Source organism: Vipera ursinii (genome assembly GCF_947247035.1).
Source record: "Vipera ursinii genome assembly, chromosome: 3".
In the NCBI taxonomy this organism is placed as follows: Eukaryota; Metazoa; Chordata; class Lepidosauria; order Squamata; family Viperidae; genus Vipera; species Vipera ursinii.
Window position 1 is genome coordinate 128,184,957 of NC_139516.1, and position 23,525 is coordinate 128,208,481.

Below are 23,525 nucleotides of genomic sequence, written 5' to 3' on the forward strand. Positions count from 1 at the left end.
CTATCATGAACAAGGCTTGAATTTCTAGTGTGTATAATAAACCAACCCCCCCACTTTCTACAACAGAAATTAAACGAACAAGCCTACTTTTTTTCTATTTTGAAAAAAGTTATGTTTGTGGTTACTATTATTTTCTCTTCCAATTTACATACAATATTCAAGATTGTTTAGGAAATAAATAGTAAGATAAGTAATAAGAAATAAAATTGGAGGAAACAACATAATTTTTAATGTAATGATAGGACTACCAGATTTGAGTTGCAAAGAAGCCAAAAGGCTAACCGAGGGCAAGAAAAAGATACAGAAATCTTTCTGCTCCCATTTGATAGTTTTCTAAATTTTTGGAGTTTGGTTCCGATGGCATGAATGGATTACATCTTATTTTTTTTAATAAAAAGGTAAAGGCAAAGGTTCCCCCGCACATGCGTGCTAGTCATTTCCGACTCTAGGGGCCGGTGCTCATCTCCGTTTCAAAGCCGAAGAGCCAGCGCTTGTCCGAGGATGTCTCCGTCGTCATGTGGTCGGCATGACTAGACGCCAAAGGCGCACGGAACGCTGTTACCTTCCCACCGTAGTGGTCCCTATTTTTCTACTTGCATTTTTACGTGCTTTTGAACTGCTAGGTTGGCAGAAGCTGGGGCAAGTAACAGGCGCTCACTCTGTTACGCGGCACTCGGGATTTGACCCGCCAAACTGCCGACCTTCTGATCGACAAGCTCAGCGTCCTAACCCACTGAGCCACCACGTCCCTCTATTTTTTTAATAAAGCACCTCAAACACTGAGCAAAGTATTTAGGTAATGTTGGAATTGCAGAATAAATTAACTGGATGTGTGGCAGTAACTCAGATCAATATCCTAAGCAAATGGTGTCATCAAACCATATTGAATTCAAAATTAAAAAGAGGAACAAAGAGCGCTTCACCTTTTCAAAGAGCAATAAAATAGTGAGTTTGTCATTCACTATTCAAGAAACCTTCAGTTATTTTTGATTGATTTATACCTACAGAACATCTATTGTCACCTTTAGGCTTTTTCACTCAACATGTCAAAATGCCGTAGCTACCAATTTGAAAAGATTCATAATTATACAAAGACTGAGGGTATTTATTGGCGCCAGTCTGTAGAAGGAGGTCTTCTCAGTGATCTTTCCAACAAGCCAGCCAGCCAAGAAACCATTCATGTGAAAAAAGCCAATGAGAAGAAATAGAATGCTATTTCTCAAACATTGTGAAGAGGACTGCTTACTCCTAAAGGCTTGCAAGTTTTTTTTAAAGCAAACACAAAAAGATATGCGATTTCAGCTAATTTATTCAATGCTTAAAATTTTGTTTTTCGTTAGTAACTTCAACAAAATATGTCCACAAAAACTGGCCCCTTCGATGCAGTGTATGACATTTACTCCCACTACACAAACTTTCAACCCTCTCCAGTAAAAAGCAAAAATACATTGCAGCGGATAGAAACAACAGAGAAAACACTATTCAGTTAAACAGCCTACTTAAGCATAAGTGGTACTCAGGTCTTCTGATTCCAAGCACACACTAACTTTTCAGCAGGGATAAGAGCCAAGTTCTAAATTCTCTTGCTTATCAAACACAAACATGGTTGTTTTAAAAAACTACTGATTTTTCATTTTCCCCATATGTCTCTGCTGAGTTAGCAGACTCCTCTGTCCAAAACAACCCAAAACCATAACATGTTCTTGCTATGCAGGTGATGATTCAATTATATAACCATCTACTCTGGAATTAGTTTTTCTTTTCTATAAGATGAGCATCTTTAGGCAATTATTTTCATGATCCATGGGCCATTTTTACATTACCCACTTTGTGTATTCATTTAATCTTTGCCCCTTGTCTACCTCTTTAGTACATTTGTAATTTTTTTAAATACATCTAACCCATATCTTCTGCTATCCAGAATGTACAACATAGGCCAAATGAACAGTTAAAATGATCATATTTTTCTAACATGCTTTTCCTAATTTGAAAATATAGAAATGTGGTTGCCACTTTTCATACAGGTTGCCCTTTGCTTACAGTCACAGCTGAGCCCCGAATTTCTATTGCTAAATGAGATTGCTAAGTGAGTTTTGCCTCATTTGATGACCTTTCATGCCACAGTTGTTAAGTGAATCACTGCAGTTGTTAAGTTAGTAATATAGCCATTAAGCAAAGTCAGTGAGGAAGCCTGATTCACTTGATTGCCTGACCCCAGGACACTATAACTGTGATAAATATTAATCAGTTGCCTGGCATCTCAATTTTGATTACATGACCATGGGGATGCTGCAATGGTCGTTAGTGTGAAAAACGGTCACTTTTTTCCAGTGCTCTTGTAACTTCAAATGGTCACTAAATGAAGTGTTGTAAGTCTAGGACTACCCTGTACTGTCTAGAATAGATTGCCAACTGCTTTGGTTTCTCTTCAGCCTTGTAGTCCCAGAAGGAACTGCGTGGGAAGAGAGAGACATACCTGGTCCCCTCCATTGGCCAAAAAAAGGAATACCAGAAGAAGAGATACAGGGAAGAATGGAAGCCAAAGTGTAGAATAGGAACCAAAAAAGGGGGATGAGCCAAATCTACCATTACATTTTCAGCTTTTGTTTGTTTAATTACTGCAAAAAGGACCGTGAAAATACTTTTTAAGGGCTAATATGGCTAATCTATTATAAGTGACCCACGGCTTACTGAAAGACTGCAGTCTTACTACTGCAAATCACCTCAGGTTCAGTCAGTCACTGCTGTTCAAATAGAAGCTGTCCTTGCAACCTCAGATACTAGAAGACACTTATCAGCCAATCCAGGCCATCTTTTTTCTGCCCCTCAGGGGTACTCTGTTGTTGACTAAAGCAAACAGGGAGTGGGTCCAGAGCCAAAATTAGATGTAGGCGCTCTTTTTTCTCCGATACCCCTTTTTTCTCTTTCTGAAACTATGTTCCCTCCATTCCACACTGCAGGCTGAAGAAAAGGTCACCACTCTTAACAGAGGCCTGAATCAATTTTCTGTATTTGGCTTTAAGATTAGTTCAAAGGCTGCATGAAAATTAGTCTTATGGCCTCAGGTTAGCTAACAGTAATTTAGTGAGCGGATCAGTTGCTGGACTTAGCAAACAATACCTTTGTTTGCTAAACAGAGAGTCAACAGTACGATACAAAAGATTAATTACATTATTTTTAGACCTCCAGAAGGTAGTGCCTGCAGGGACCCCAGGTAAGAAACACCACCAAAGAACAGTCCTACACCTATAAGCTGTACTAGAGAACAGAAACTGAACATTCATTCACATTTCTTCCAACTTTCTTCACTTCTCTGGAAAAGGAAAGTGTTAGTACTATTGAAACAACATGCCATTTGCTCAACTTAATATTTGCCATTTTCTGGTCATAACCATGGCCACAATTACTCAACAAATCATTCTGTCTCTTTCATAATCTTATGTATCTTTTATTATGTGGGCCTTTCAAGAACAGGACACATGATTGGAACCATCAAATGTAGTTCATTAGCAATGCAAACAAGTAAATAATTAAAAACGTAACTTCTCAAGTCAAGACTGATTTCTAGTGACTGAATACATAGGTGTTTTTTTTACAGAATTATGGAAGTGTTTGCCAATAATTTCTTCCAGGATTTCCCCCTCATCTCTTAGTCTAAGCCTACAGTCTCTTCCTTTGAAGGGTGGGGTATTATAAAACTACACTTAGAGAACAAACCTGTTATTTAATTTTGCCTCATTTTTCAATAACATAGCACAATGCTAAAAGAGATTGCTAACTACCCTTTTGCTTTATTTTTTTAAGGGGAGATACTTGAGTATCTTCCAGGTATTAGTAAAAACACTTCCCAACTAATTCTTCTAAATGCCACATTTAGCCACATAAATCAGATAAGAGAACACATGAGCATGACAGCTGGTGTTACAGCAATATCTTTAAAGTGGTTTTTACAACAGCAAAAATTCCCCACTGAAAAGAACACAGTTTAGTTATCTGATTACCAAGAGGATCAATAACTGCTCTTTAATTGCAAGTTTTTTTTAAAAACAACAACAACCAGGTGTTTCCTAAGGAATGAGAACTATAGCACTTATCAAACATATTAATATTACTGGAAACAAGAAATCCTTCCAAAATTCTGTTTGGTAGCATAACCACACACCAAAGAATGCAATACCAGCTAAATAAATAAATAAAAAACCCCATACATTTATTTATTCAAGGAATACAGTAGAGTTCTAATTTAAAAGAAAAACTTCCTTCCGTGGGGCTTTTTTATCTGGCAAGGAGAGAATATTTATTATTTATTATTTGGATTCATATACCGCCCCTCTCCCAAGGACTCGGGGCGGTGTACAGGGCAATGAAAACACTATATACAACACATAATATACAAAAATTAAAATAAATATAATAGAGTTATGCAGAAAAGCAATTCATCTGGTGGAAATGAAAGGCATGTTAAGGGTCAACGACAAAGGATACAAAGCTAAACATCCCTCTTGCTTTTATAGCAAGAAATCAGCACTACCTCAGTTCTACTTGCGAAGTGGGGGGGGGGCGGGCAGGAGAATACAATCTGTTATTCGGCACTGATTTTCTATTGGGACAGTCGGTTATTTCACAGATTAGTTTACAAGCAGGAATCGCTTAAGCCAGGACTTGGGGTAGGAAGGAGAAGGTGAGCAACACCATTTTAATTTAATTTAATTTAATTTAATAATTTAATTTATATACCGCCCTTCTCCCGAAGGACTCAGGGCGGTGAACAGGGCAATACATAATAAAAAAACAAGATACAAAAATTAAAAGTAATTAAACAACAATGCCCGTAATAAATTAGTACATATTAAAAGTTAAAACCGATTTATAAAACCCAACCCCATCCCATCAGGCCAGGCCAGATTGTTCAAAAAGGAAGGTTTTGATTTCCCCTCCCCGCCTCCCTCTTTTTCGAACAAGAGCCCTCAAAATTTACGAACCTATCAGGATTATTGATCTATTTCAGCGACCCTCGCAGGGCGCCACTTTCAGCGGCGTCGCCAAGGGAAAAGGAGCGTTAACACACACACGCACACACACACACACACACACACACACAATCTCTCTCTCACCTGCTAGGCTTCCGGGTCTCTGCAAAGTGGCCGTGGCGTAGAGTTCCTGGGAGTGTTTGCCGTACTGCTCGGAAGGGTGGACCAACCTCTTGGTGGGCGAGAGGGTGGCGTAGGTGCCGATCGTGGAGCTCAGCTGGTGAATGGGAGAGGAGATGTTGGACTGGATGGTGGGAGGGGAGGTGACCCGGATCGGGGAAGGCGAGAGCCCCGCCGAGGAGACGACGATGTTGATGGGCGAGCTGGTGCTGTAGGACTTGGCCAGGCGACTGGGCGACTGCTTGGGAGAGGAAACCCGCTGGGTGGTGCCGTAGCCGCCGCCGCCGCCGCCGCTCTCGGAGGCGGAGCCCGCCCGCTGGAGCTTGGTAGGCGAGCCCACCTGCTGCATGGACAAGGGCGAGCTCACTCTCTGCGCCGGCAGCGTGGAGCTGGAGTAGTAGAGGGCCGGCGAATGGGGTGGTTGCTGCTGCTGCTGCGAGGAGGAGGAGGAGGAGGAGTCCGGCAAGTGGAAAGCGCTCCCATGGCTGGGCGCGAAGGTCTCCCGGGGCAGCGGCTGCGACGGGGGGGGCGGCGGCGGCAGCGGCGGCTCCGAAGTGGCGAGGTGGGCAGTCCGGCCGGTGGTGCCCTGCGAAGGAGGGGGATGGGCGGGGAGAGCGAGTGAGTAAACAGGCAGACAAGAGGCCGTCCCCGGAGGAGGCAATTGGCCAGCCCGCCCACCCCCTGCCCCCTTCCCGCCTATTCCAGAGATCCGGGAAAGGAATTGGAGACGCGCCTCACGGCAAATGTTTGAGTCTTTGCCGCGGTTGGACCCACGGGCTTTGAAAACCAGCACTTCATACTGCGCAAATGCCCTTGCTGTAGGCCGCGCAGGGGGTCTTCAAACTTGGCCCTTTTATGACTTGTGGACTTCAACTCCCAGAATTCCTCAGCCAGCCCTGGCTGGCTGGCTGAGGAATTCTGGGAGTTGAAGTCCACAAGTCATAAAAGGGCCAAGTTTGAAGACCCCTGCAGTGTAGGGTGAGGCTCGGCTCGGCTCATTTGCCCACTCCTTTAAAGCAGGTCTCGGGCATCTTGCGTATATATATGAAATGAAATGAACCTTTTTATTGTCAAAGTACAAATGTGTGTACATTGAGATTAGCTGAGCCTCCCTTTGTGCTCCCTCCCTCCCCCCCCACCCCCAACACACAGTGACAACAAACCCTCCATCCTGCTACACCAGGGGTAGGCAACCTCGGCTCTTTTATGACTCGTGGACTTCAACTCCCAGAATTCCTGAGTCAGCATAGCATAGCTTAGCTGACTCAGGAATTCTGGGAGTTGAAGTCCACGAGTCATAAAAGAGCCGAGGTTGCCTACCCCTGTGCTACACCATGTGAACCAACTACACCCCACGCCGGCCTCCCAAGTCAATTCTGCATAAAATTCACCAAAGTTATTTCTCATTCAAAAGCCTAACAGCCCACGGATAAAAGCTGTTTTTCAGCCTGTTGGTGCGGCTGGCCTATACTCCTGTATCTCCTACCCGATGGTAGGAGAGTAAAGAGACACCACCGTCCAGGGTGTGAGTCGTCCCTGAGAATTTTCCTCACTCTTCCAAGGCAACAGTTTGGTTTGGTGTCAAATAAAACTCGGCCGAAAACGCCCCCATCTTCGTCCTGCTTACTCGAAGGCCTTTCTACTATATTTGTTGCTTATGGCGACTACGCTTACATCCTTAGCGTCCCGTAATCGAAATAAGGTCGTCTAATGTTTAAAAGGTTCAGCGGTCAAGTTTTTTTCCCCTCTACCCCGAGGGACGCTTGGAGAAATGGGCAAGAGAGCGACTTTCATGGCAAAGTTTATTACTCTTGAGTAATAATCGTATTTGTGTAAAACACCATAAGTGGCACAAAATGTAGTGTGCACCTAAAGTAATTTTCTTCCTCAAGAGGGTCTTGAGAATAGTCTCCTGGGATATTCAAAGTATAAAAAGCCCGCATTGTAAATTTCACTTCTTAGGGTACTTTGGAGAGGGCCTTCGCTGATACACTAGCATTAAAATGTTATAAGAAGTACACTGCTGGTTGTGCAGCATCTACCGTGTATATATATTGCCTACAGAAAGAATTAACCAGTAATCCCTCAGTTCTGTTGTATGCATATAATGTCACTTTTACAGTTTTTCATGCATGTGTTAAGAAACAGAATGTCTGACATGGTCTAGCCTGGGGTTTTTCACTAACTGCAACAGAAATATTTATTATCCTCATTTACAGGAGTATAATAAACTCAATTTTGTAAAGCAATAACATAAGGTAATAAAAGAAATTATTTATTGGTACTCTCAAACAACTGAAGCTTTTTTCTTTGACTCACCAATTAAAAAAGCAAAGCAAATACTGATTTAAATGTCCCCTTTGAAAGCAATCAATAATTATTTCTATAATAGCATTTCCCCCAGTATGTAAGACGAGCAATAGGATGATTGGCACCTTGTTCTACTTCAAATTCTTGGATAGAACTAATTCTAGAGTATTAATCAGTGCATCGTTAATTAACTTCAGTGTTTCTTGTGATACACCTAGGTAGAACCTCACCTTGAATACTATTCCGTATGTTCTTGTTGGTGAAAACAGTTGCTGAAGTGCAAACCTTCTTTGCATAGCAGAAACAAGATGGAGAATCTGACCTCAAGAACTTCTCCCTTGTCTAGCATTAGAAAGAGCTAGCTAGCTTGCAGGTCAAAATTTATTTTATCTTATTGTTTTAAGTGCCATTAGAAAAAAAATCACCTAAGATTTTTCCTACTGGTTTTCAATTTGATAAATATGCTTTTTAAATTTCTTCTGGAAATGCAGATTTCTGTCAAATCTTATGGAGTACAGTGACTTTGCACAGTTGAGAGGTATATGTGATTATCATCTCTTTCTAGGTACAGTATTTACCCTTTCTCTCCATGCTCCAAATCCCAAAAGGCTATTTCAGATAGAAAATGATGGTAACAAGAGAGGCTTAAAAGTGAGTGAAAGATGTTTATAACAGGAAACAACAAAACTTGCTGTGGTGGCACTTTCTTTCCACTTCAATTAGGTAATTCAAAAACTTACCAGGAGAATTTTTTTAAAAGCTGTTATGGATCCCAAGAATAAGATTTTGTTTTGTTTGTTGTTATTGCTAATTTTAAATTGCTGTTCACTATCCAGAACTGTATATCAAGTGGACAGCCTTAGAAATCAATAGATAGACAAATCTCTTCTGGGAAGAAAACTGAGGAATTTCAAGGGAACATTTGTCCATTCTTCATTCATTCATACAGTACACAGATACAAGGGGAAACTGAATGCAGTCATATTAAGAAGCAAAAGAGGGTCAGCTAAATTGTTTTCTTTCTTTTTAAAGGAGGATGGGGATTGTGAAATGTATCCACAGAAATATTGTATACTACTATATCAGTATATCAGCTTATATCATACAATATATATGGATGACTTCTTGTTTACAGTAGATAAGGTTAGCAAGGGTTAAAGCATTTGTCTTCTACCTGATATTCTCCAAATGTGTTGTGAGTTCCATTCTCAGCCAATAGTTATTGGCTGGAGATTTGGGGAATGAAAAATCATATAATACAACTGGATGAGACCAGATTTAGAAAATGAATCAAACAAATTCATGTAGGATAAGTGTGGTAAGGTTAGCTCACCCTTGAGTTTAGAAAATACCGATTGGAGCAAGCATCATGTATCATATAAATTACCGTTATCTGGATGGATGGCATTAGTAACAGGATTCTAGACTATAAATATTTTTTTTTCTGATTCTTGGTAATGTTTTGTCATTTTCATTGCTGTTATCCAAATATATGACTTCAGTTTGATTTCTAAGATTGAACAGAATCACTCAGACTGCACTCATACATTTAAAAAATAAAATTAAAAAACATCTGTGAAACTTTCAATGTACAAAACCACTCTGAGAAAGCTAAGAATACAAGGCAGCGGGAACTGGTGTGGGCATCCTCTTTGACATTTGCAAGAGACATAATTATTTTTATAAAGTAGTAGCTGGGTTCAAGTCCAATTCCTGAAAATGTAGAGGGATTTTGTTTCAACTTGAAATAAGTGTTACAGTGAAAACTGAAGTGAATGAAGGAGAAGAGAATTTTTTAAAAAACATTGGCTTTGTACACAACCGTCTAGTTCAGGAGTCCCCAACTCCCGGTCCATGGACTGGTAGTGGGCCGCGGCATGCCCGCAACTGGTCTGTACAAACAAGCAAAGTCCCATCTGTGGGATGCAGGCAGCACACAAAACCATGCACTTTTTGGTCCGCAGAAAAACCTTTCTGCACAGAACCAGTCCCCAACTTTTTGGGCACCTCTGATCTAGTTCGTCATCTCTATGGAATGCATTCTCTTGTGTTCTCTGTTTCACACAATATATCAATATGGGTATGTCTCTGTGCATGCATGTGTGCATACAGACATCTTTTGTATACAAGAATACTAGGCAACTATCCCTTCCAAACTGAAAAGCAGTTGTTATTTATTTACCATGACTATAAGAAAGTGGGCGTTGAGATGGAGCTGTGGAAAATTATGAAATCAATTTTGGATCCAATTCAAATAGAAAATTTCAGTTTGTGTAAAAGCAATATTTCGTGAGACATATCTGCATGAGGTTACAGGACTTTAGCAGTTATATATGAAATTTTCCTTAAAACCTGTAAAAGAAAAAAGGAGGAGGGAAATAAAGTTCTCAGCAGTTGCTTCCTGTTATAAATTTCAATTACGTGCCTAAACCCCTTCTGAAACATTAAAGAATAAAATCTCTTTATCTCTCAATGTAGACTGCATTTTAGTTTCTATCAGACATCTTAGGCTGAAGAGATCAACCAGAGCTGTTAATCTTGTAACATTAAAATCCCTTAATAATGGCAACTGAACTGAGAGATAGCTGAGCACTCCATCAAAAAGCACACTCTGTTTTTAGAAATAATTATTCTGGCAACACCCCTTTCTGGTTGTTGTTTTTTCCTTCAACATGGAGACATTTCATTTGAAACACTGAAGAATGCCTCCAAATATTGAAAATTAACATGACTTTTCTGTCATTGTTTTTCTGTTCAGGATCGAATAGAGAAGTATGATAAAAGAGAACAGCTATATTCTTGCAAAAATTAAGGGTTTTTTTTCAGTCAAAATGAATGAACTCCAAAGTATCTTTAATATATCTTTTCATCCCAGATGAATTTTGCTTTATTTTGTTCAAAAAATAACTATTGTAATGGTAAGTTTGCAGTTGGTTTTGGCTTTGTGCAATATGCAAAGCTATTTGTGAATCAATAAAACCAGATTATGGGCCAGCATATATGATCTCCTGCAAAAGATTTCAGCAATGTTAAGGATGTGCATTTGGAAATAAATTATAAATAAGTTATTATATGGGTTCCTCTTAAATGTTTTTTTATTAAATGAGCCTGCTAATGTTTCAAAACAGTGGGGCTTTTATAAAAAAAAATAGGCAGATTTATTTTTATATTAAAGTATTTAACAATTAAGATTGTTCTACTATGGATTTAGTGCATCTATTCAGATGTTTCAAATACAGTATGTTGGGCATGTTTTCTGGTTATTTTATTTTGATATGAATGATTGCTATTATTTTTATATGAATGATAAACCTGCTGAAGTGTTCAGTAGGAAGTTTTCAGAATTTTGCACTGGTCTCCCTCTCTTGGTTCTGTGGAAAGCTGATAGGCTTTTAATTGCAGTAGTTCTTTACCAGTGGATAATAGCTGAAGTCTAGAAATTAAGGAACTGGGACTCCACATCTCATGTTTTTCCCCCACTGTTTGGAACAATATATTCATAGAAAATATCACAGGCACTGGGGAGATCATAGAACATGCTGAAGTTATTTTTATCTGGCCTTTTCAGCTGCTCAGCTGAATATATGGAGGAGTTTGAACTGGTATATAACGGGGAGTACATGTTGGCCCCATTTTTTTCTTTATCTCCCACAACTGAAAGTGTGAAGAAGAGCTGTAGTATCTGAGGGACCTCTTTCCCACTGTGAACCTGCATAATTACTTAGATGAGTAGGAGAGACCCTTTTGAACATGTCACTGATACCATACATTCAGCCATTTGGAAGATGGAAACGGATTTTCCCCATATAAACCCTCCCCCCAGGTTATTGATGCTTTCTCCAGAGATGCCCTACACTCCTATTATTTATCCTCTTTGCCAATTTTTTAAAGCTTTAAACTGATTATAATTGCGAGCGTTTGATTTTAATTGTAATTACACTGATTTTATTGTTGAATTTTGCATTTTTAATTTTATGGTTGTAATCTTCCTTGACTGTTTCTATAAAGAAAATGATGGGGTCTATATTTTTAAACAGTAATATTTGTATGAACGTATTTTGGAGGTGGACTGTTTTCCTGAACCAGGCAAATGTTAGGTCAGTTATTCTTTGGACTAAAGAGAGCTATTCAGAGCAAAATACCTGAAGGCAGCTTTCGTCCTATGATTTCAGAGGGATGGTGACAGGGTTTTAATCCATTCTGTGTGGTTTACAGCAGGTTTTAATTCCACCAAAACAAGTATAATTATTTACTGATTTCTTTCCTAAGTCTGTTAGAACCAGAATAAACATCCTGGCAATCCAGAACAGCATGAATTCTCAACAAAATGTATGGAAGAAACAATTTCAAGTGTAATTGAGAAAAAGGTCAATTTAGTCATCTCAGCAAGTTCCACCATCTTCACCAACCATTCCTCCATAGCAGATAGTGCTGAATCTTTCTAGCTTTGTGTATATAATAATCTTGCTGCTAAGTTGCACAACATTTTCAACTCTTTGTCCATCAATCTCATCCCCCCAGAAAACACCTTTAGACTCAGTTGCAATTTTTAAAATCCTCTAATTCTCTTTAATCAGAGAAAAACAATATGTTTACTGCTGATTGGAAATTTATGGACTTTTTGCATAAACAAAAAAATTAAACGTATGGTCTATAGTTTTTGGTGATTAGACATATTACAGAAACAAGAGAGTTACATTATAACAGTAGAGTAAAAGGTAAGCTTATAATTGTACTGCCACTACTGTAAAAAAGATTGGAAGCCACTTCCTTGCAACTTCTTCCTTTTCTATTTTTCCTTCACTTTTTTTCCTTTTTTTGTACTTTTAGCTTTCTCGTTGATCTCTCTTTCTTATCGTATATGTTGTTGTTAGCTGCGAAGTTGTGTCCGACCCATCGCGACCCTATGGACAACGTTCCTCCAGGCCTTCCTGTCCTCTACCATCTTCTGGAGTCCATTTAAGCTCACGCCTACTGCTTCAGTGACTCCATCCAGCCAGCTCATTCTCTGTCATCCCCTTCTTCTCTTGCCCTCAATCTTTCCCAGCATTAGGCTCTTCTCCAGTGAGTCTTTCCTTCTCATTAGGTGGCCAAAGGATCTGGCCTTCTAAAGAGCAGTCAGGGTTGATCTCCTCTAGGACTGACCGCTTTGATCGTCATGTAATCCTAGTATAAGTGTGGTGGGCATGATATTTTACACAGCCAGAAGTGCTTTATAGGGCACAAAGTACTCATTCTAGTCCCACTGTAATTTTGAACAATTATCAAGTGACAGGTTGTAAGTTGTGGGTTATCTGTATTCACTCAATAAATCAGCTGATTTTGTCATGAAACAGTAACACACTGCTATTATTTACATTAGTTTAATTTTTATTATTAGGGAGAAGAGGCATTTGCAGATGAAGAGAACTTGACTGATATTTACAGACATATCTACAAAGTCTATATGGTTAAGGAATGACAGAGATATAAAAAATAGAGATTTTGAGTTTTACATTAATAAAAAGAAACTTATTCTAATCTCGAGTATTTTTAAAAGTGTGGATTATAATAAAGCATCTGGGGGAAAAGTAGACATTTCTGTCTGCATGTGTGTGTGTGTGTGTGTGTGTGTGTGTGAGAGAGAGAGAGAGAGAGAGAGAGAGAGAGAGAGAGAATCTTAATTAAATTAAATACACGAATCCTAGGCATGTTGAAATTGAAGCAAGAAATCCGAACACTGGGACAAGGTAAAAAACTAAAGCAGTTTTTAATAAAATCGAGCTTTCGTTGGCCAAACTACATTTATAAATGTAGTTTCACCGCTCCAATGATTTTATCCTGACGATGTTGGCAGTTTGGCCAACGAAAGCTCGATTTTATTAAAAACTGCTTTAGTTTTTTACCTTGTCCCAGTGTTCGGATTTCTTGCTTCAATATATATATATATATATATATGTATGTATGTATGTATGTATGTATGTATGTATATGTATATGTACTTAATCATACTTCTACCCATACTTATAGATTATCGTATCCTATGTGAAATATACAATTTGCCCAGATTCATTTATTGGTCTGCTGGCAATTTTTTTAATCTTTAATTAAATATGCTTCTGACAAGTTTAGTGTCATCTTAAACTCTTAAAATATACATTTTAGTTAAACTAAGAATCTGTGGAAAATGAGAAAAACCTTGAAATATACATTGATGGACTAGTGTTTAACTAGCAGAACAGAGTTGGAAGGGACATTGGAGGTCTTCTAGTCCAACCCCCTGCTCAAGCAGAAGACTCTTATTCTGGATAACTGGCTGTCCAATCTCTTTTTAAAAACCTCCAGTGATGCAGCAGGCACAACTTCTGAAGGCAAGCCATTCCACTGATTCATTGGGATTTCAGAAACAAGATGAATTTGGATCACCCATCAAATTCAAAACCATTGAAACACTTTCTGGGGTGGGACTCAGGGCTCCCCTTGTCACCCTTCATATTCAAAGGTGCACAGTCTCTGTGGTGCATATGAGGGTATACCCCTGGCATCTATCCACAGCTAGATAAAAGGTTATGACAATATGAAATGTCATGAGACATTAATTGTGGTGACTTTGGGTTGTACTGAAATGATGACCCCATGGGTCACAGGTAATCTACTAGATATTTGAAATTAAGTTTAACAACAGAAGAGATCCAAGTCTATCCTTACTTGGTCAGAATGTCTGACCAACTAGGAATAACAACTAGTACACAATCTAATAAGGAAAATTATATGATAAATAAAAATGTGAACATAGTATATGGCTACTATGAAAAAGTTAAATGATATTATTTATTTATTGTTTGTTAAATTTGTTTGCCACCTACTGGTATCTTCCTGTGGGGCTACTCTAGATGGCTTATAATAATAGGAAGAAAAATGAAAGGAGTGTAAACAGAACAAAAATAAAGTAATAGAACAATAAAATAAAAAATGACAAAAAGAATACCATGAGAATAATACATCAATATGTTAACCAAAAAGATAAATGGTGGACAGCAGAAAACAAGAGGGGAGGTGGAATCTCCATCAATCCAGGAGCCACCTCCAGTGTGGAATTCCCCCATTTCATCCCCAGGCCAACCAGGCTCTTGGGGAAGGATAGGAGGATGGGGGCGGATCTTACTTTACAGCAGACATGTCAAATTCACGACGTTGTGTGACGTCACGCAACCTATCAGGACAGTTTTGCCATTGCCGGCAATGGGGGTGGGCGTGGCTTCTGGATGATTCATCCGGCCCAAAGGCCAGGAATTCAACACCCCTGCCTTAGAGTGTAAGGTGACCCAAAGGGTGAGAATTGCAGCAGAGAAGGCTCTTCTGGATCCTAATAGTTGCAGTTGTTTCACTGATGGGATCCGAAGGAGGCCTTCTCTGCCAGCACAATTGGACAGGCTTATACTAGTGGGATGAGGTGATTCATCAGGTAGCCTGGACTTATGCCCTAAAGGGCTTTAGAGATCATAACCAACACCTTGAACTGCACTCGGAAGCAGACTACTAGCTAGTGAAGTTGGTGGAGCAGAAGTGTAATATGGGCCATCCTAGGAAATAGGCTTAAGACACAGAAGATCTTGACAGACTTGAACATTGGGCGCTATCTAACAAAATGAAATTCAATGATGAAAAAAGCAAGATTCTACATTTAGGCAAGAAAAATCAAATGCACAGGTACAGTATAGGTGGTACCTTGCTCAATAGTAGCAACTGTGAGAGGGATCTTGGAGTCCTAGTGGACAATCACTTAAATATGAGCCAGCAGGGATTGGAAGGTAAAACATATAAAGAATGGTTGCTGGAATTATCTTTGTCTAGTTCAGGGGTCAGCAACCTGAAACAGTGAAAGAGCCACTCGGGACCGGTTCCCTCACAAAAGGAAAAACTGGGAGCCGCAAAAAATGTGTTCGCATGGGTGTACATGCGCGCATGCGCAGAACAGGGTTTGACTGAAGAGTGGAGCCAAGGCGAGATAGGCACCTGCCCTGCATATTTGAATTGATTGGTTGAACTTTTTTAGTCCCACTTTTTTTTTTGGACTGCACATGGCAGAGGACTGGGAGCCACAGGAGACGGCTGAAAGAGCCACATGCGGCTCCGGAGCCGCGGGTTGCAGACCTGTGGTCTAGTTTAATGAAGAGAAGGACAAGAGGTGACATGACAGCAGTGTTCCAATATCTCAGTGGTTTGCCACAAAGAAGAGGGAGTCAAGCTATTCTCCAAAGCACATGAAGGCAGGACAAGAAGCAATGGATGGGAAGTAATCAACCTAGAACTAAGGAGAAATTTTCTGACAGTTAGAACAATTAATCAGTGGAACAACCTGCCTCCAGAAGTTTAAGAAGAGACTAGACAACCATTTGTCTGAAATGGTATAGGGTTTCCTGACAGAGCAGGGGGTTGGAATAGAAGACTGCAAAGGTCTCTTCCAACATCATCATCATCATCATTATTTAACTAGGAAAGAAACTGAAATAAAAATATTTTATGGTTATAATTATGCCTTGGTAATAAATATTTATGGTATGAATGCATTTAGGATAGCATTTAACAACTGTGAATGCTGGTAAATCTCAATTGTAAATGAATCTGAGCACTTTTTATTTATAAAGAAAACAAAGCATTTAGTTCAGAATGAGAAAGCTAAAAGGAGGCATATTAGGGATTTATAAAATTAGGTATGGCACGGAGAATATGGAGATTCATGTTCTTGGAACATCAGCATTCAGTGAAATTTAATGTTGTCAGATTAAGCCAATTCTAGTATCATTAAAATACATCATATGAGCAGAAGAGAATCCTCACTGGGTGGACAGATGCCTAACAGCCCAGACCTCTATCCTGCACATCCAGAGACCCATACCTTTATTTGATGTCAGAGGCCTGCCATCAGAGGGAGAGAACTGCTCACCTCCATTCATACCTTCATGATCTGTTTCTAGGCTTCTTGGAGACATCCGGGATTAAATAGGATGCCAGGTTTCTGCTGTGACTGATTAGGGCTTGATCTTTTGTATGCTCTTACGGCTTTTTAGACATTGATTCATTTTCAGTATTTTCCCAGGACAATCTCTGTTTTTAAAAATGTTCCATAAGCAACATAGCACTGATATATAGTAGCCATGGTTAAATTTGTTAGGTTGAAAATCCTCACACAATATATCATGCTTTGTGCTTTATTTTTGTGTTTTGCACGTGAGCTTAAGCTTTTTATCCTATTTATATTGATGCAGAAACTAAATGTTGTGTGTCCCTTTATTCATTAATTCTATATATTCCTATTTAGATTAATTATGCATTATATAACCATTGCCTTTACTTTAAAAATATCTTTTAAAGTATCTTGAGCAGAAACAAACTGAAACATACTAAATAAACTTTACAAAAAAGGACTGATAAAAAAAATCACAATGTTGTATGCAAAGAGCCTTGGTGGAGCAGTGGGCTAATGCCTCCTTAAGTAACACCAGCTGCCTGCAATTAGTGCAGGTTCGCGTCCCACCAGGCTCAAGGTTGACTCAGCCTTCCATCCTTCTGAGGTAGGTAAAATGAGGACCCAGATTGTTGGGGGCAATAAGCTGACTTTGTAATAATGCCGCTTGGGGGGGGGAAGCCCTAATAAGCAGGCATATACATAGAATGAAGGCTATTGCTAAGCACATTGATTTGTGCTTTAGATTGTAAGCTGCCCTGAGTCTTCGCAGAAGGGCGGGATATAAATGGGATTAAAAAAAAAATACTGACAGCATTCCACATGTTTTTTTCTCACAAAGTACATGATAAACTCATGCCACAATAAATGTGTATATAATTAGGGTTTCAAAAAGTGTTATTTTCAGAATGGTAAAGTTACCATTGTGAAATACTTTTTGAGCCTTTCCTTTTTTGGAGGAGATTTTGTGTTTCTTTGATATGTTAGTGTGAACTGTGGGATAGAAGCTCAAGTCTTTAAAAAGCCATACTCAAGGGTAGGAAATTCCCCCAATCCCTCCCTCGCTCTCTTTGTCTCTCTCTCTCTCTTTGTGTACGTACACACATTAACGTGCATACACACACACAATATTTGCATGACTGAACTACAGTAACATTTTTTTAAAAAAAATCAGCTCCCTTAAATGGATATGTGAATAGCTGCCAGAAACCCTAACATTTTTGTCTGGATCCATAAACATGTACATCATTTCTGAAGGATTATTACTTAAATATGTGAAAAAGTTATGTTAAGAAATCCAGTGAATTAACACTTTTTCACTTCAACATTTTGTTTTCGGCATTCTGATCTAGAAAAAAACATAGTTGTTTTTAAAAGAAAAGAATACTTTATAGGAATGTGGAGAAAGAATAAAAATCAAAGACCACAGTCAAATGTGACATGGAGATTTGTGCAATTGTTTTACTTCTTGGGAAAATCTACTACAATTTATTCTGACCATTATACAGCCTCATCTAACAGATATAATACATTAGTTTCTATGGTTTGGGGCAACAAATGATTCTTCAAGCTCAAACTCCACAAAGTATCAAGAAGAGTTATTGGTACTTTGTAGAATTTCTAGAAAAGTCTAGAAATATTTCACTGTGACAGTAAAAAATACAATTACTTGACTAAGACCTTTCTTCCCTTTCATCGCATACCAAATCAACTAGCTAAGATGGTCAGGTATTAGGTCCTTCCTCACATCAGCCCTTTTGTAAAATGAGAAATATGAAGTGCTTTGAACTCCATCTTGGAGACTGCAGTAAAACTATCAGGAACAATTTTAAAAAATATGACAGAATGGGTGTATTTCCAATGATCACTTTAACTGGAATGATATAAGCTTTTGCAATAAATCAATGTGGCCTGTTTTAACTGCAATGCATGTAGGTAAATTAATTAAGAGCTTCATCAACTTAACAAAGATACTTATTTACGAAGCATCTCCAAATCTAAAAATACAACAAGTATACAAAATCTATCACCAAAATTTATCAACAAAAATAGGAGTACTTGCATTTACTACCGTGTTTCCCCGAAAATAAGACTGGGTCTTATTATTTTTTTCCTCCAAAAGAGGCACCAGGTCTTATTTTCCATGTAGGCCTTACTTCACCTCCGGCACTGATAGCCCCACCCAGCCAGTCCACTTCTCCTTGGGCCGAAATTCTGCAGCTGCACTGGGGCCTGTATTTTGCACTCAGGCCTTTCCAGAAGGACTTAGAAGCTGAGTACCGAGCTATGGATTCAATCCATTGTCTGGTGCTCAGCTACTGAGGTCTAGCAGAACCAAGCTACAGATTGAATCCATAGCTCGGTTCTTGGCTGCACAGGCCTTCTGGAAAGCCCTGTGACTGAGAAATGCATGCCTGGCTGCAGAAGAAGTAGGTCGGCAAGGAGAGGCCTGGCTGCAAGGTAAGTGGGTGCAGGGTGGGTGGAGCAGCTCCACACCCCCACACCCGCCCTAGCTTGATTTTTAGGTGTGTGCCTCGCCCCAAAACTAGGGCTTATTTTTTGGGGTAGGCGTATATTAGGCCAACTGCCAAAAATCAAGCTAGGGCTTATTTTGGGGGTAGGCCTTACTTTTGGGAAAATACGGTATATCTATGTATTTTAAGAAACACAATTTCCATCTTCCAGCAAAAATCATTGTTCAAAGTGGCTTACAAAAGATATGGTGGTTTATATAAAAACAATATACATTGACAATGAATAGCAAAGGTAAAAAAAAACAGCACTGAATCAGAAGGGACAATAAAATTAAAAAAACTGCCTGGTAAGATCTGCATTTGAAATTTGAAAATGTCTTCACTTAACTGCAGAACACAAATAAATATAATCTGACTTTGGGATCTCCTTTGTACTTTCAGAGAAATCAAATTTTCTTACTTTCAGAGAAATCAAATTTTCTTTCTGTGAAGTAACAACAAATGTGTGTTTTGGTGATTCAGACCCTACTGCTTTGTAATTAGGCTCTTGAGCAAGTTATTCCTCTCTTATCATTATCAGTTTGTTTTCTGTGAAATGTATATGTATATTGTGACTGGCTGTGCCATTAAAATACAGCTGTTCTGTGAATTGGCATATTCTTTGTTGCAGTAGTTTTATGATAACGTCCATAGTTGTTTCTCAAAATGCAGAATGTGCCACTATGTCCAGAATAGTTAGGAAATGCTTGGGCTGTGTTCTACATATTTGCCAAATGCGGGATCTTTATTTTGGCAAAGTATTCTCAATCGTTCTGTACAATCTTAGGAGGTAACATTGTTTTTCAAAGTAAGCAAACTAATAAAACATGACTATAAAAAATATGCTCCAGTTTTGCTGTTCCGTATTAGTGTCCCTAAGAATGGGTTTGAAAATGCTGTTATGAAATGGAAAAAAGAGGAAAAGAAATCCAAGGGATGCTGATGCCATCACGGCTTAATTGTTGCATAATTAAACCACAATTAAAACATCTGAATATGTAGAATAATAATTCAGGCTTACAATATATTTCTTTAATGATTTAGTGGGAAGCATGATATATGGCACGGCAATTATGAATCATACGCAGCACCCAATAGTTTGCATTCTGAAATTCATGTATTGGGCATGTCTGGATGTCAGAAAGATGTAAAGCTCACATATAGATGTGCAAACCAATCATAAAAATGAAACAACTTTTATACAGCTCTAATTTTCAGAATTTTGTATAATTGTATTTAACCCCTCCCCCAAGAATTTCAGACTAATGTAAACTTAAAGGTAAATTATACAATCACAAGTTTCTAAATGAATGTTTAATTATTTTAGGACCTCTCCATGCTACTTCACTTCCAATGGACCCTAGGTTGTGACCAGTAAAAACACCACCAATCCAATTAAACAAACAAGTAATATAACAGTATTTATATTGGAAAAACAAAAGCATCAGAGCCCCAGCATTAAACTTTGTCCAAAAGCACAATGAAATAAAGGTGTACTTTTGAAAAGCCAGATGGGTGTGAGTTACATTTACTTCTGGAAGGAGACATTTCCATAAAGTAGGGGCTACTTCAGAGAAAGCCTCCACCTTCTCCACAGCTCCATGCACTTCAGCAAATGCTTTGTTTCTTTGTTTGCTTGATTTTATTAATTATGCTGTACTAAATTAGAAGCATATTCTTTAATATGTAAGTGAAGTTTGTATATATACATGTAAAATATTTTCAGTCAAAATAATATTCAATAATCTTAACATTAATTAATATAAATGAGTATGATTGCTTCTCCAAACATACCTGACCATAGTTTTGTAAAGAAGTTCTAGCTTGACTGCTGCGGGCTGGGAGCTGGGATGCTGTTCCTTCTCCAAGGGCCAGGGTCTGGTTGCTGTGATAGCTTGATGGATATTGGAAAGATCCTTCCGATTTGGAATTGAGCTGAAGTGCACTCTGGGATAGAAGGCTGGGCCCTGTATTGAAAATAATTTCAAGTATCAGTAAAAGGAAAAGCAACTATGTTCACAAAAACAATTGGAATCATCAATTACCTTTTTTTCTGATTTCTGTATCACGTAAAGTCAGAAATAACATTATACTACAGCATATTTAAAAGGGACGCGGTGGCTCAGTGGGTTAGGACGCTGAGCTTGTCGATCAGAAGGTTGGCAGTTTGGCGGGTCGAATCCCGAGTGTCATTTAACAGAGTGAGTGCCTGTTACTCGTCCCAGCTTCTGCCAACCTAGCAGTTCGAAAGCACGTAAAAATGCAAGTAGAAAAATAGGGACAACTACGGTGGGAAGGTAACAGCGTTCCGTGCGCCTTTGGCGTCTAGTCATGCCGGCCACATGACCACGAAGACGTCCTCGGACAAGCGCTGGCTCTTCGGCTTTGAAACGGAGATGAGCACCTTTCCCTTAGAGTTGGAAACGACTAGCACGCATGTGCGGGGGAACCTTTACCTTTACCTTACAGCATATTTAATTTAAACATCTTCATTTTATTATTTTCCAGAAGATAATGGAATACTTGGGTGCTTAAATATGTTGCTCTACTAAATCTAACTGGCAAAAATAAACCACCAGTTGGGAAATGAAATAGTTGTAGGGCAGAATCAAATAGGAAAAGAAATATAATAAAAGCAGTCTTGAATTACTCCTTCCACCTCTGTTTCCAAGGAAAGTAGGTTTTGGAAGAAGAAACGTTAAATCCTATTTTCCATTATACTGGAATACCAATTTGATCCCACATAAATATTTTTTTTAAAAAAAGAGAACATAATTCCAGACACGTGAATGAAAAACAGTATTTTATTTATTTATCAAATTTATACATGGCCCATCTCACCTGAGTGAATCTGGGTGGTTTATAAATAAGAGCCATACAGCCACATGAAAAGAGGCATACTTAAAAGCAAAGTTAAAAAAACAGAATTGAAATATTTTTAATTAAAATTTAGAAGATAAATTCCAAAGAGGCACCCTCAAGTCACCAACCACCCCCATGGTTGCATGGCATTTTTGGACCCCATGCCAATTGTCTGGTATGTGACCACTGTTTTGAATTGGGCAATAAATGTCCTCGGATGGGCACATGGCCACTTTGCTGGCCATGACCTCCTGAGCTGCTTCCCAGGTCTGTCCCAGGGACAGCAAACAACTTTCCCAAGAACACAAGCCTGGGAAATTCTACAGTAGGAGTCTTCAAACTTGGCCCTTTTATGGCTTGTGGACTTCAACTGCCAGAATTCCTCAGCCAGGCATGCTGAAATGGCACCCAGTAGTTCAGGCGGGGAGTGATGGTGGTTGCTAAACAGCAGGGAGGATGCTACACTAATGCAATTTATTATTCAATTTACAATTGGATAGAAATATAATTTTAGTTTTGGGCAAAATTTCCATAAAATTTCCTGATTGAACATTTCTGGTAAGAATATAACTTGGATATTGTCAAGATGTGTGTGGGAATGACTTTTAGTAACATGAGGAAGACCTACAGCCTAAGCCAGGGCTTTTCAACCAGCTGAACTGGTGGTAGCACCGCACAAGCCTGAGTGAAAGATGGCTGGAGCTGCAGGGCTGTCAGGGCTCAGCAGAAGCACCAGGATCAGCGCCAGGCTCCAGCTGGAGCTTGGTGCTGATCCTGGCGCTTCTGAGTCCAGAAGAAGCGCCAATCAGCTGGAATGTTGCAACATCTCCAGGGTCTTGTGATTTACATTCAGATGCTTGGCAACTGATTCATATTTATGATGGTCACAGTGTCCCAGGGTCATGTGAAGTGACCAAAACCTGCTGCAACCACCCAGCAGAGGGGGAAAAAATAAAAAACAAACACCAACCCCACCGCACCCCCGCTGCCAATCCTCAACAGAAATGCTCACAACAATGAAAACCTCGGACAGGAGGAAGAGCACCGTCGGGCGGGCAGGCAGGTGTCTTGTTGGGCTGTGGCTTGGGGGGCACTTTTTTCAGTACCATTGTAACTTCGAACAGTCACTAAGCGAACTGTTGTAAGTCAAGGACTACCTGTACTTCATCACAGATTATCCGCAGATAATCGCCCGGCTGCTCTGTTTAGGGTGACTCGCTCCCTTCTTAATCAGGAGGTGAGGGAGGAACCCTTGCAGGGTCGTGCCGAGGAGTTTAACAATTATCTGTCGGACAAAATCGCTCGGATTCGGACCGGTCTGGACTCTGACTGGGCAGAGTCTGGCGATCAGGACACGGGCGGTCTTGTCGATATCACCTGGGAGGAGTTTGATTCTGTGACTCCGGAGGAAGTGGACAGGATTATGGGGAGACTGAGCTCCACCACATGTTTATTGGACCCGTGCCCTTCCTGGCTGGTTTATGCAGCCCGGGAGAGGACACGCAGCTGGTTCCAGGCAGTTATATCAGCTTCTTTGAGTGAGGGTAGCTTCCCTGCCGTCTTGAAAGAGGCGGTGGTGAGGCCCCTCCTCAAGAAGCCTGCCTTGGACCCAGCTGTATTGAACAACTTTCGTCCGGTCTCCAACCTTCGCTTTCTTGCGAAGGTTGTTGAGAGTGTGGTGGCGCATCATCTCCCTTTGGTCCTGGATGAAGCGGATTATCTAGACCCGTACCAATCGGGTTT

At 39.6% G+C, this 23,525-nt stretch overlaps 1 protein-coding gene across 1 annotated transcript in view; it reads right to left on the reverse strand.

Annotated features, from left to right (window-relative positions):
• CTNND2 (catenin delta 2) overlaps positions 1–23,525 on the reverse strand; it is a gene marked incomplete at its 5' end in the record, with an annotated part of 448,616 nt that overhangs the window by 264,383 nt on the left and 160,708 nt on the right. Inside the window, 2 exons of the mRNA XM_083360640.1 lie at positions 5,115–5,736; positions 20,715–20,887. Of these exons, the coding sequence (XP_083216766.1) occupies positions 5,115–5,736; positions 20,715–20,887 (795 nt within the window). The remainder of the gene's footprint in view (positions 1–5,114; positions 5,737–20,714; positions 20,888–23,525) is intronic.